The sequence below is a fragment of the Montipora foliosa genome, chromosome 11 (genome assembly GCF_036669935.1).
Source record: "Montipora foliosa isolate CH-2021 chromosome 11, ASM3666993v2, whole genome shotgun sequence".
NCBI classification, from domain to species: Eukaryota; Metazoa; Cnidaria; class Anthozoa; order Scleractinia; family Acroporidae; genus Montipora; species Montipora foliosa.
This window is the reverse complement of record NC_090879.1, coordinates 7,811,617-7,826,616: the sequence shown is the minus strand read 5'-3', so window position 1 is coordinate 7,826,616 and position 15,000 is coordinate 7,811,617. Positions and strand designations below refer to the sequence as shown.

The 15,000-nt window shown below is 39.4% G+C and overlaps 2 protein-coding genes across 3 annotated transcripts in view; one reads left to right on the top strand and one right to left on the bottom strand.

Moving 5' to 3' along the window:
- LOC137975962 (uncharacterized) overlaps nucleotides 1–15,000 on the top strand; it is a 53,895-nt gene that overhangs the window by 9,057 nt on the left and 29,838 nt on the right. The gene's annotated exons all lie outside the window — the stretch shown is intronic.
- LOC137975957 (carbonic anhydrase 2-like) overlaps nucleotides 3,079–15,000 on the bottom strand; it is a 19,083-nt gene continuing 7,161 nt past the window's right edge. For both annotated transcript variants that reach the window (XM_068823177.1, XM_068823176.1), the window contains 7 exons: nucleotides 13,930–14,021; nucleotides 12,692–12,721; nucleotides 11,143–11,456; nucleotides 9,560–9,652; nucleotides 8,899–8,962; nucleotides 6,839–6,996; nucleotides 3,079–4,199 (listed from right to left, as the gene is read on the bottom strand). In XM_068823177.1, the coding sequence (XP_068679278.1) occupies nucleotides 3,945–4,199; nucleotides 6,839–6,996; nucleotides 8,899–8,962; nucleotides 9,560–9,652; nucleotides 11,143–11,456; nucleotides 12,692–12,721; nucleotides 13,930–13,993 (978 nt within the window). In that variant the 5' untranslated portion in view covers nucleotides 13,994–14,021 and the 3' untranslated portion in view covers nucleotides 3,079–3,944. The remainder of the gene's footprint in view (nucleotides 4,200–6,838; nucleotides 6,997–8,898; nucleotides 8,963–9,559; nucleotides 9,653–11,142; nucleotides 11,457–12,691; nucleotides 12,722–13,929; nucleotides 14,022–15,000) is intronic.

The following is a 15,000-nucleotide window of genomic DNA, read 5'->3' as shown; positions in this document are numbered from 1 at the left end:
TTTAATTTGAAGAGTCGCTCCCGTTGTCCATGACATACCAATGCGTTTTATTCTACAGTATGTAGATATTTCACACGATATTTCTCGCTCCAAGGCCCCCCTTGTACCGATTTTGATGCAACGATTTTAAACCATATGGATTTGACAGGCTTGTAACTAGGGATATGCCCGCGCGTGAAAGGAAAAGCGGTTCCCCAGGGAATGATGGAGAGGCAATTTACCTCCTTCCCATCACTCCCCGCGCTCACGTTTCGCACTTGCCACCAGTTCCCATGCTCGTGCTCCACACTGTCTAACAGTTTCCGCTCGCTTCACAGAAAAGCCCGAGGAGGAGGCAGCGTCCCGTTCAAGCTTGAGTGATTGATGCTCCTGAGGTGAAAGATATCAACTCTCTCACCACGTACGTTGCTTAAAGAAACGAAAGAACCCAAAATCTACTTTCTTCTATCTTTTCTGTTTTCAGTGGAAAAAGGCAACGATAAAAAGACAGGAGGCCGCGAGCTTTGTTCTTTTCTCGAACACGTGTGAAAAGGGTGAATTGCCTCGACCGCTGGCTTTGCTCAAACCAGACGATTGTGCGAAATAAGAACCCAGGTTAAGATGATCATCGCAGTTATTTATTAACGTCTCGGTTGTTGCAAACGATCGAGGCCATCCAGGGGCGTTGCTTGGTTTTTCCCTTTAGGTAAACACAAGAAGGCGTACTGAAATGAGCGCGAAAGGCTCGAGCCTCTAGTGGGGTCTGGGGGCATGTTCCCCAGAAAAGTTTTATTTTTAGGGCCTCGGAAATGCCATTTCCCATGTTTTCCAGGGAAAAGATTCACAAATCAAAGCGTGAAAAACCGCTAACTATTCAAAACTTTGTTGTTTATTTGTCAACCTTTGATACTAGTGATATTTAACAATTATTCTTTGAAATCGAGGTGAATAGTAGTAATAATAATAATAATAATAATAATAATAATAATAATTTGTGAACTTATTGTGCGCAGCTTAACATGAGAATGATCAGCTGCGCATTACAACTGCATTACTTTACAAGAATTTAACAAAAGATAATGCATATAAAAACTAAATAATATATATGCATGCAAGTAAGAATTGAATATAAAATTGTTCACCACTATAAAGTCCTAAAATGATAAGTCTTAATATGAGCCTTAAAACTGTTCACATTAGTAATCTCACGAAGTTTTTTTGGAAGAGAGTTCCAGAGCCTTGGCGCTGCTACCATAAAAGCTCCATCACCTAACGTCTTCGATCGAACAATTGGCATAGAAAGTAAAATACTAATAACTATTCACCGAGATTGAAAAGAATAATTGTTTTAGTATATACACACGAAGTGATCTCAACAACACTCGATCTAAACATTTGCAGAAGAAAATCATTCAAAGTCGATTTAATTGACATCTCAATTTATATATGCATATAAAACGTGCAAGCGGTACTGTGGATGTGATGACAGTGTTTTGAACTCTCATATTAAAGTGAATAGAGCAATATTCACAAAATTTTCTTTTCGTAAAATAGCAGCAATAAAATAAGAGAAAACTCCTGCATGTGTAAAAGTTGCTTTTCACCAAAAAATCTACAAATACAAAAGATGGCGGCCAAATGCGGGAAACAAGACTCAAAGTTTTGAAAAAGCCTCCCCGTTCCACTTTCAATTGTTGTTGACGTTTACCATGACAACGAATGGCGCGAAAGTGGTTCTAAAGAGGATCCTAATGATGGGCTCCTGACACAAGTGAATTGTGCTCTCCGCGTGCGCTGATTGGCTAACACAAGTAATATTCACCTTTCGAACAAAATGGCTTTCGGCGAGCAAGATTTGAAGCTGTACGGAGCTAGCAAAGATCAACTAGACTCACTTGTTCAAATAGTAAGGATCTTCTCGCAAGACATTAAAGATGTCGTTTGTGCTAGACAAGTGAGCTGTCCTGGAAATAAGAAGGGGAAGACAAGTTGGCAGTAACGGAATAGAACTGGTAGGCAACAGAGCTAAAGAAAGATGCAAAAGCGTGCCTCTCAGGAACTCTAAATATTGCTCGCACGTTTAAAGTCGCAACGTGAGCACTCGAGAAGTCTCAGTCGCCAATAGGTCCTTTTTCCTTGAGAAAGACATGTTTTACTAGGTCTCTTCTTTGTAATCATTTTAGCTTTTATTCACTTTATAGCCCGCGGGTTACGCTGCTTGCGGCGCCTCGTGATGCTACGTAACTGTATATAGCATACAAACGTTTTAACTGCTATTTAATAATAATAATAATAATAATAATAATAATAATAATAATAATAATAATAATAATGATAATGATAATGATAATGATAATGATAATGATAATGATAATGATAATGATAATGATAATGATAATGATAATGATAATGATAATAATAATAATAATAATAATAAAAATCAGCGGTCCGAATATAATAACCGAGTTTTGTTCCTATTTTATGGTATTTCAAGGTACAGGTGGAAAGGAATACGTAGATCAAAAAGATGACGACGAAATGTTGCCATCTAGTTAATGATCCGGTTCCTGTTTTACTATCTCATTTTCAAGGCATTTTCCATAATTATGTAAAGTGCTTTTCAATTAATAGCGTGTCAAATAAATGTTGATGGAAACTTTAAATAAATGGTCGTTTGCTGTTGCCCATCCTTTCCTTACATCTCTCACTTTCATTTACCTACCTACTGAATTACGCGTAGCATAATATGAAGACATCACAACGTAAGGTAAAGTCTGCTAGAAGGCCCATCAGGCCGGCGCTTATCTCCGGTTACTATAGCATGAAGCGACTAAGAGTACTTCTTCTCCCCCCTGGATGGGATGCTAGTTCATCGCAGGGTTACCCCCGGCATTAAATTCGCCGGTATCCATTTACACACCTGGGTGGAGAGAGGTACCGTGAGAGTAAAGTGTGTTGCCCAAAAACACAAGACAATGTCCTCGGCCATGGCCCGAACCCGGACCACTCGATCCGGAGTCGAGCACTCTAACCATGAAGCCACCGCGCCTCACAGCCTGCAACACATATTAATTAGAAAACACTTCAATTCCATCCATATTATCTTAGGCGGGGGAAATGACAACTTTATTTAAATCTCAAGTCTTAATAGCCGAGCACAAGTGCTTTACTGATTGGAGAGACTAAAATATAAGGTAAAATCTTTTCAACTAAGATTTAGTAAAGTTAAAATAAATCTAAGAACTAATTTGTTGATAAATGCTGTCATAATATTATCACCTAATACTATTGTATTCAATAACAAACTACATGGATGAACAGCAAGAACAATGCATGCATCCGTCGTCCAACATAGAGCTTTGATGACGGTCATGTTTAAGCGACAACAGTTGCCCTCGGACATTGTGGTCTTTGATTCTTTGTAAACTACGTACATTCTTAATGATAGCCAGACGCGCGGGAATCGCTGCTTCGAAAAAGGAAACAAAACAAAATACAACCAAAACAGGGGCACCCAAAGAGAATATAGTTCAAAACCACTTAAACATACAGTTGTTAAAAGTATTTTGGTATTTACACGGTAGATCTAGGCATATTTTTTATCCCCTAAAAATTTTTCATCTGTTCGGATTTCCTAGCTGAAAGTCTAGTGATCCGAAAATGATAGGGATCAAAACTTACCTTTTCAAAAATTTCAGGCAGAAAAAAAACTCCCGAAAATTCTAGGTGACCTTGTTAGGGTAAAAATCCGTTAAAAATGGGCAATTACACCATTTTTTAGATGTTCGAAAATCCTAGGACGGGTAGGCAAGCAAGAAAGTTTACAACAAATGTTCCGAAAATTCTAGATCTCAAATCGTCTTTCGAACAGATATTTTCCGAAAATTGACGTTGGGTGCCCCTGACCAAACAGACGACATTGGTAACTATCTAGAGTTTCCAGCAACACTATTCATGGCCAGCATTTACATGAGAAAAAGAACGCCAAACAACATTAACATCAAGACGACATTCGACACTTTCACAGCGATTCCATCGTCGACGGTATCTTTTGCCTTAGTCGACGTGGAACTTGGCTTCACAGTGGATTCGTCGTCGGTGACAATCCTTGTATGCATGAAACTGGACTTCACCGTTCGGTCATGTAGGGGTTGTACCGGTCGGTAGTTGTTCACCATGGGGGAATTGTCACCCATTTTAAGCGCACGTAAATTGGTCAACTGTTGATGACAAATTTGACAGAAAAAAACCACAGTTAATTTTCTCTTTTTTTTTTTTACGACCTCTGTATCTGAGAGAATATAAACACAGAATTGAACCAAATGTGTAAATTCTGAATGGAACAACTTATTTAATTGGCTAACCTCAAATAAACTTACACTTAACATAAAGAAAACAAACTTTGTTATTTTTCACCCACACCAAAAAAAGCTTCATTACCTTACCCAGATTAATATTTTTAAACATAAGAACTGCATTAAATTTCTTGGGTCATTGATTGATGAAAATTTAAGTGGGAAAGACCATACTCACAAAAAAAATAAGCAAAACTGTCGATTATATTGTAATTTCCCAATCGTACTCTTCTTAATATTTACAAGTCCCTCATTGTACCTTTATAAATGTATGGATTAACTTCTTGAATTGGGGAAATGTAACTGAAACCTTGTTAAATAAAGTTCTTGTCCTTCAAAAACGTGCACTCCGTCTTATTCACTTCGCTCAAGCAAGGGAGTATGCAATGCCTCTTTTCTTGGAAGGAATACTTCTACCGCTCAAATTCCTATATACTGCAAAAATTGTTAGTTGATGTATGACATCAACACTAATTTTGCACCGATTAAAATTTCGAATTTGTTTTCTAAAATTACTAGTGTTCATTCTTACAGCACACGCTCATCAACATCTGAGCACTTTTTTACCAAACAATCTTAAATTTCTAACTGAAGTTAAGTTTAGTCTGTAGTTTTCCTCTTTACATATTGTTCTTTTACCTAGACTGCTTTCGTCTCCTTTTCTCCTAAATCCTTCTACCTCCTAAATATTTTAAAGCACGAAGAGTAATGTCTACATGTTGTTGTTGTATGTAATAATCATTTATTCCTTTTAAAAAAAATAGTCTAAATAATTCTGTGTACAGTCTGGCTTGCCGAGATTAGCTTTTCGCTATTTGCAAGCCAACCTAGTAAGAACTTGAACTGTTTGCTGCAAATAAATAAAACTTGAAAACTTGAAAAAACGTGAAAAAGGCGGGAAAAAGGCCACGTTAGAAGAACATGATTAGCATGCTAGCACTAGAGATGATATTTTTCAATGTGTACTCGCGGGAAACTCGGAATAAATGCGATTGTTCCTTTTCAGATGATATGTTTCAAGTTATTTTTAGATCGACTCCAACGCTGTACAGATCCCAAGGGGGTTGGCAACAGCCAATCATATGGCGGCGTGAATGTGTTCTCTGAGCGTGGACTGTATCCCCGAGAAACACGTTCTGGCCATGTGATTGGCTGTTGCTTAATCTACTTGGGATCTGTACAGTGTGGGAGTCGATCTAAAATAACTTGAGGCGTATTACCTATGGAAAAAGCCATGTATGGGGGATGCCCCCTCTTTCCCCTTTATTTTCTCTTTTGTATACCTAACGACCAGATGGGGTACGTTTATAAGTGAAAGATTGGGCGTATAGCATTCGTATTTCAACAGAGATATCATTTTATTGGAGTGTAGGTTTTTAGTGATATCTTTATTCCCATGTAATACCGCGCTCCTCTCCCGAATATACAGGACTCGAGAGAGTGACGGAAATCGAACTTCACGCTCAGATTGAATAGTGTGGGATCTTTAACGTGTCAAAAGTTAATGAAGAAGGGTTGTGAAAGGAAATGAACTTTATTTAAGTGTCGAGTGGTTCTAGCGCTGAAGCACTAATTGGGGACACTGTAAATTGAAATTAATAATTAACACAAATCAAGTCAAATGTTAGTTTTTGAGGAGAGGGAAAACCGGAGTACCCGGAGAAAACCTCTAGGTGCAGAGTAGAGAACTAACAAACTCAACCCACAACCCAGTCGAGAAATCGATCGATCCCGGGCTTCATTGGTGGGAGGCGAGTGCTCTCACCACTGCGCCATCCCTACACGCCATACACCCCCACACCCCATATATAAAGTTTACGTAGACATTGTGCGTCGACTGGCTAAGAATCACAATCCTTGGCAGAAATCTGTTCTTGAGACACACGCATTGAGAAGAGTGGGATCTTAAATGTCCAACAGAGTTAATAAAGAAGGGTTGTGGGCCTACTGTTTAAAATCCTTATCCGAGAATGCAGAAAAGGCAACAACAAGAAGAATGATACCATGAGCAAAAGGAAAGAGGAGGACTAGTCACGACAGAAACAGTAACTATTGATGCTAGGCTGGACGTAAAAGCAGCCGACAATGGCGAAAGCGACAACAAAGAAATTTTGCAGTCACGACATTCAGTAAACGCAGAAATTGTGCGTCAATTGGATGCGAATCACAATCCTTGGCAGGAAATCTGTTCTTGAGATAGGCCGGATTACGTTTTTGCAAACGTTGGCCGTGTAGCTTTTATATTTGAACAGACTTAAATGATTGGAGTGTAATGTGAAGTGCTAGGTTTCTACCCCATATGAACCATGTGACCGTTAGCCCTACTAATGGAAATAGGCCCAAACAAGCTAGGACAGAGAAAAACTCTGACCAGGGTGGAAATTGAACCCACGACCTTCGGGTTAGATCACCGCTGCTCTACCGACTGAGCTAGATGGGAACTGACCGTGGGAACTGAAGATGTTTAAGTCACTGCAATGACAGTTTCTGGTGAGTAATCTTACCAATCGCTGGGGTATTTTTACAGTATCGTTGAAGACTGTCCATGTAACTGCTTCACTGCATGGTGGAGTGGTAAGAGAGCCAGGGTACCGATAGTAATCTTTCATGTTGGCGGCAAGAAGTGGCTTAAGCATGAACGGTGCGATCTTCTTTTTCGTGCCTGAAAAGAGAAACGAACGTAAGTGTTAAAATGAAATGGCCAGTTAGCGAGACGACCTGAATTGATGACTGTTGAAAAAAGACATTTTTAGAAATATATATAATGGCTTGGTGAGAATGGCAAGGTGTTTTAAGCTGCTATGCCTTCCAATCATTGAGTGCGGCATGACTACCATATGGTCATTTACAAGAAGTAGTGAAGTTGGTCTTCTCCATGTAGCTTTTTTCAAATTTCATCAGGATTGAAACGCTAGGAAAGAGCACGGGGTCAAATTTATTTAAATTTATTACGGTTCTAAGAACCTGCAAGGCTTCCGATTGTGAGAGACCACAAATTCTGGTGATGAAAATCATGATGAAGGAAAGAAATGTATGTTTTTGAAGTACGGATTATTGACGGAAGATAGAAATGATCGTCGCACTTAACTGGACAATTTGAGCAAGTGTCACTTTACAAACACTTGAAAAATTCAGGCGGCCTCAAAGGAATTCGTATCCATGATGGTCACCTTTACGATGTCGTCGGTACAATACTCTACTAACTGATGAGCTATGAAGCCACTCAGTTGGGAGCAGGTCAATTTGTTGCGCTTTCGCCTCTAACCTGCACTTAAAAAAACACACATTTCTTCCGTTTCATTCATCATTCCTTCCACAGGAACATATTACCCAGGTTAAGTACGTTGATCAAATCAGGCTATCCTCCGAAAATCATGATATTCGCAATTTATTGTCCTTTATTATATAGATACTGATGAAATACCAGGATTTCTCCTTTTACTAAAAAATCATATCTTCACTGCACGCAGTGAACGTATCATTATTATCTTTCACATGTGAGGATATAGCTGTCGTCATGGTAACGAACACGATTAGCCAATAAAACGCGAGCTTCCTCTTCATTGTACGATACTTTTGTGCTTAAATATAATTCTTCTCTACTACATTAAAATTTTTATTGCAAAATTTTACATTATCATGATTTGTTTTTCATAACTTTCATATCTTGTTTCATGTTACACAACATGCGTGTTTTAGCGGTTGGTGAACAATTTTTCATCATTTCGAAAATGAATAAAACAAGTTGATTCAAATCTAGTCATTTCATCAATATCTATATAATAAACAGCACTCGAAGATAAAATTCGTATCTCTGCGCGGCCATGTAAAATCCTCTATATATATGATACGTGCAAGACCCTAATCCATGCCTTAATTACTTCGGGGATTGACTATTGTAATTCACTTCCTTATGCCCAGCCGAAATGTGTTTTACCGGCGTATTCAGAGTGTCCTCAATAGTCGGCTGCAAAACTCATTCATCTTTGTGGTAGATATAATGAACAACGTTAAACCTTTGCTCATTAAGCTTCACTGCATGGCTCCCCGGCCCATTAATCATAGGATCACTTTTAAAAAGCTCCTCATCCTCTGCCTGGCTCGATTCATAGTGTGGCTTAGGTAGCGATGGAGATGGAGAGTACCACGGTGGAACATCTTCGAGTAACTTTAGGTCATGCAACACCTCATAGAATAGAACTTTCAGAGCAGCGTTATGCCCCTCTAGATATTTATTTTGAGCAAGTGCTGGGCATCCCGCTAACACATGTGTTATTGTCTCCAGTGCTTTATTTCATAATCTGCACATCACATTACCTTCTGGGGTAACACAAGTCTTGTGTTTAGAGTAGATCTTGGTGGGCAAGAGCTGTTCATACAACTCAAACATTCCCGCTACTGTTATTGTTATTATTATTATTATTATTATTATTATTATTATTATTATTATTATTGTTGTTGTTGTTGTTGTTGTTGTTATTATTATTATTATTAGAGTTGGTTATAGACTTCTGGTGCTGTACATGCGCAGTACAATGTAAGAAATGTTTCACAAGACTGTTACCTCCTGCATTTAAATCTGAAATGTCACCCAAAAGGTCTTCATACGCAGAATTATCAGCACCAACCTATAAAATGAAACACTTTCTATTAGTCATTGGGTGTCGAGAGTAACTTAAGAGACGCAGTATTCAGTGGGATATGAATCAAATTTTTATCTCAACAATTTTTTAAAAGTCTAATTTAATAATGCAATCATCGTAATTACAACTCTACACACGCATGGCCATGCCCACCATGTTTACCCTTCCTTACCACAATTAATTTTTCCTCCGACCCCGACAATTGCGCTTCTTTTACAGAATTTTTTAGTCTTATGCGATGAATATAATAATAATAATTATTATTATTATTATTATCCCAAAAGTATTGAAACTGCTCTAGTCACAAGCAAAATTAGAAAAAAATGCCCTCTTCATTGACCAATCAGCATTCAGTAATTTTGCCCTCTATGTTATTAGCTTTGAAAACAAAGATGTTTCCAATTTTTTCCTCCGTTGCTATGTAAGGCCGCACGTTGCTACGCTGTAATATCGGTCAGCCTCGTTTTAAAGTCGCAATTCCACACTCAATACCCCCCGTCTTGGTAGCTAATTAGATGGCGAGAATTCCCCTGGGCATGCAATTCAATTAATTAAATATTAAATGTTTAAATACTAATGTACCTCAAGGAAAACACCAAGAACAGCCAAACCATCACTCTCAGGCAAAGCTAGGGTTATGTCTGGGTATTTGACGTTGACGCTGACAAAATGAATCTGGAAAGTAAAGTTGCATGATAAACCTTCTGGTTGCTGAGTTTGAGAACCATTTTTCCATGCAATATTCGGCGCAAGTGGTTTAAGTGTGAGGCATTTGGGAAATAAAGCAATTGAAAAACACTCATTCATAAACACTTACTGCGATTGGCGTGCATCTAATTGCTTGCATTTCTAAACATTGAAATAGTGGAATGCCATTGAATGAGCTAACAGTTGCGCCTCGCTCAGTCAATCGTGATAAATTACCGCTTACGATAGGTAAATCAGACGTCTTTGTTTAAAGGGGTTATGTTACGTTATTTTAGGGTTTTTAAGGGAAATCTTCAGTTTCGGCCTAAGCTTAAAACGCGAAAATGGTTATGTGGAATTTCTTTACGGATAAAATTATTGTTACATCATAAACAAGATGATTCTGAGCAAAAGCAACCTTTATTTAGGCGATTTGCTATAAATTTGAAAAAAAATTTTAACTCCTTTCAACATTACCCAAATGCAATCCCGTTCAATCTTGTCCATTTGTATCCATCCATACTTCAAATCTCTTTCCTTTTGTTGTATTTCTTTTATGTTATTCAATCATTTCAAGTGGTGATTGCAATGTTTCATTCTACATTTTTGGCATTTTGGGTGCCCTGAAATGACATAATTTTGTGTGACATAGCCCTTTAAAAACAACCCAGTACCAGTTATAAAGCAGCTGGAAGTCCTGTTCAAGCCTGGCCTTATCTAGGCTTCCTTGTGTTGAGATATTAATCGGAAGTGGTCATTGTAACCAAAGCGAGGCTAATGCACCATATCTGTCAATTATTGCGTGATCATGAGCCTGCGTTGGGTGTTGCTGGTCAGTGCAATTGAACTTCGGGTTAAAGGAAGGCTCTGTTCGCAGGGTACAAGTGTTGCGTTGAAGTCCTTTCTTTCCTCTTTGATATCAACCGCCAAACACGTCGACGCTATCAACACTAACTAAGATGGTCAAAAGTCAAAATTCTGTACTCCTTCTCCTTTGAATAACCTTCCCTGACTTCAACAATGTCTTCAATTGATTTTGATCACCTGCTACGGGATATAACTTGAACTCGCAATTGGCTGGCTCGCAGCTTCCTTGATAGTTCAGTTGGTGAAGCGGTGCAGCGAAAATCGCTGCGTTCAAAACCTGGGTTTTTGACAGGCTTGCTGGCAACTATTTAAGAGTTGCCCATTTTGTTGATCTTTCTAACATTCATTTCATGTTTATTCCGCAGTTCAAATATTTAAATTTCATGCCTTCCCAAAATCATCTCTACGAATATTAGCAATGTTACAGGCATGTACTAAAAAGCAGACGATGGATTCTGGACGAAAGACGATGGGTGATAGACAACATGTGCATTTCAGGGTCAAATATGCTACCCATGAACAGACTTGCCCTGTGCAGGTGTTTGGGAAGAAGACACATGCATTCAACTAGTCTTCACACGGCCTCAATTAGGCCATCAGAAACACATTACCTCAGCAGGATACTGCATTTCATTCACGGTGTGTTCTGCTCCCTTGTTGTTGTCTGATCCCCAGTGGAGATGAAACTGTACAGTGGTGAAAGTTCCTGGCAAACCGCCTCCACTCACATAGAAAATATTCGGCGGGAAAGAAACTTTAAGACTGTGGTTGGTGTTCGCGATCGTAAAATTCTCTGATGGTATGGTATCGTAGTTGCTCACATAGATGTCGCCCAAAGCAGAGTCATACTTGGCTGTGGAGGTGTCGATGTCTATAGGCGATTGCTTTTGGCCGCTTTGGCAAACGCCACCCCAATTCTCAGGTCCTGGCACGGAAAAAGTGATAAAGAACGGTTTTAGTTGTATGAAACTCTAACCGAAGTAAGTAATTTACCCCATCACAACGCCGAACTTGGACAGTTAATGAAAGTTGCCAAACTTAGTTGGGATAGTCATATTGACACGATTTGTAAGAGGGCCAGTGCGGGTATTGGAGCGATGAGGCGTATCAAGCCCTTTGTTCCTGTACAGACCCTTGAAAAGGTTTATAAGAGCCTAGTATAGCCTTACTTTGAATATTGTTCCCCTCTTTGGGACAACTGCAGAAAATTACTAAAAGACAAGCTACAAAGATTTCAATCTCGTGCTGCTAGGGTACTTACTGGTGCCAATTATGATATTCGTTCCGCTGATATTATCCAGACCCTATCTTGTGACACACTCGATGCGAGGCGGCTTTGTGCCAAATCAACATTGACGTATAAAATACTAAATGACGACACTGCGCCCAATCTTAGAAACTCTTTTGTTAGAGGGAATTCTGATCAGACTGATTACCATCTCAGAAATAGCGCTACAGATCTGACACTTCCTAAACCGAAGAGAGAGTTTCAAGGTAATCGTGTTGTCAATCAATTTCCCGCCGCACAACATGCTTGATTGACGTCCGTTTCCGGAATGTGTTTTGATAGTAGATAAGTAAGCTCGTAAGGATGGTCTGAACTAGACTTGAGAGTGTACTTCGGCTTCTTTGAAGGCAATAAGTTACCATGGCCACAAAGTAGGCTACTTGAGCTGAAATTAAAGCCGTTCACATCTGAAGTAGGGCTCAAGTGTACTTAAGGTATCCTTAGTCCGCTAATATGAACCCACCTAATGCAAAATTTGTAATCGATTTCTGATCGTCTCAAGTTCGGCAGGTGCATTCATGCATTCGTTAAATGGTCGTTAAGGCGGCAGGTACATTCATGCATTCGTTAAATGGTCGTTAAGAATGCTCTTATTCGGCTACCAATGAAAGACGTTCAATATAATGTATTACAGTGCATATGTAACCACTCTACAGGCTTGATAATTCGCTATATCACCTCCCTGACGCAGTATCTTACCACAGGATACCTTTGGCTTTTAAAGCGAGTTTGAGTTCAATGATTTAAAACAGTTAATTTTGCTCAATTTAGTGCATTAGGGCTGGCATGCAGCTTTGAAGGGCAAAGGAATGTCTAAGAAAGTATTCAGGTCATGGCCCTTTGCCATAAACATTTAAACTGAAGATACATACCAATAGCGCTCCCTTTGATATAATTGTAGTCTGAAATTTGAAACAAATAAATAAATAGCACCGATAATATAAATTGGCGAAAGTAGTCTTTTTTTAAAGGCCAGGGATTATCTCCTCTCGTTTACCTTCTGGCCTGCAGGGCTGGCGCAGTGGTGACATCGCTCGCCTTCCACCAATGTGGAAGGCCTGGGATTGATTGCAGGATTCTACGCCATACTTTGGGTTGAGTTTGTTTGTTCTCTAACCTGCTCGAGAGGTTTTTCCCCGGGTACTCAAGTTTTCCCCTCTCCTCAAAAACCAACATTTGCAGGCGTAGCTTAGTTGGCCAGTGCGCAGCTTTCGGAGCAAGGGGTCCCCAGTTCGATCCTCCGTGACTTCAACGTCTTGTTCGACTTTCGTCTGATCCGTGTAGCTATAGCTTTAAATATCCGTAAAACCGAGCACTGACAGAGGGAGGAGGGTAAAAGGCGCACCGTCGGCTTCCATTGATACCAGTTTCGTAACTGAAGGAACTACCGACGTTAAATAAATTGACTTTGACTTTGACTTTGTGATAAAGCAGGAATCAGCCCGTTCAATGTTGCAATAACCCAAATGTTTAATCTTCACGCGTTATCGGATGCGTGAATTACTTTAGGAGTCTCAAACTCTACGCAATAAGAATAGAAATTTAGGCTACTTCTTCTCTGTTATAATGTATGTAATTGGCCCACATCTTAACCCTTTTGCTAAGTATTCATTTCATATACAGTATCATTTCGTTCTTCCATAGTGTTTTGTTTAAGTCAAATAAAAATTGACTTCACCATTAAAGAACAAAGCTAAACTGCATTGATGTAAACAGCAGCTTCATGGATTAACTTACATTTAGTTTCCACTATGAAAATTCATGGAGAGATTTTGGGAGTTAGAACTAGTGGTATTGAGCCATACATCTGCAGGAAGTGCATGCACCCAAATGAGTGGCGGGCTGATTAGTCCCACAGTTGTCTGGAAATTGAAATTTCAACACAATCGCGGGAAACAAGACAGTAATGGTGTGCTGGCCTTAAGTAACAAACGGACGATTAAACTTTCTGCGCGCTCAATGGTGCTTAGTCTTAGCTTCCTTCGACTCAACAAGTAATCTTTCCGCATCCTTTGAGACTGTGTACTGAACGAGCCGCACAGTAAATCTATGACACATCTAAATGAACTTCTGCGTTTCCATCATCTCAAATCGGCTAAAACAAACTTACCTGCACCAGAAGCTATGGAAATTGCAGCAAAAGATGCAAATATCACGAGCCAAAACTTTGCCATTTGTATTTCTGTCCCCTTTTAAATGTTCCTGCAAAATAAGGAGTGTGAATTGTCAGAATTTGTAAAACACTTGACACATTTCACGGCTGAGCCAGCCACTCGCTCACGTCCGGGAAAAACAGGATTAATTGTAAGGTTTCACGCCACTATTCAAAAAAGAAACGTTAACCCAAGTGTAAAGTTCCCACTGGGTCTAACCTTGGCACTCAACTTTTAGGTTCAACACTTGGACATCTTCAATTTGTCTGACGGTTACTGTTATGTAGGTTCATTGACCAGCAGTCTATTCAAAAGATTGTGGCAAGCCGACCGTTCATTGCTGAAGAGAAGGCCACACTGAGTATGTCCATCAGAGTTAACGAACACTGAAGGGTTGTGAGACGGGACTTTCCGTTTATAGTCGTTATCCAATGTTCCTCAGTCAAATGTCTTTATAGCGAATTTTGGCTGGAGTATTCAGTTAAGAATGCACACAGTGAAGCACAACACGGAATGCAGCAATCTAGCACTGGAGGGGGAACTACCTTCCGAAAAAAACGTACCTCACAAAGCCCTACCGTTTACTCCACAAAGCGTTTTATGTCTTGTGCTAAAAACTCTTCAGATGCCTTCACGGTTGGAACAAAACACGAATTTCCTTGTAAAATACGACAAACAAGTCATAAAAACCTATGGTTTGAACGACTTAATCGGTGTTTTTTCAAGTTAAACGCACGGTTTCTTGTTTCCCGGTCGGTAAGGAAATAAGTTCTTTATTTATAGCACAGTGTGCTTTGAACAAAAAGTGTTGCTGTCATGATTACATCATAACATTTGTAATCTTACGTCTTTTCTGCTAGTCATTACAAACGTTAAGTTTTGAATATTACTTTAACATTTCCGGAGATTTCCTTAGTCTGTGGGTTAATTTCAAACGGGACAGCTAATGACTGTGACGTCATCCACTTCATAACCGGGCTGTACAAAACACACTTCGCAAACAAAGAACAACCTCCTCTTCATTTTAA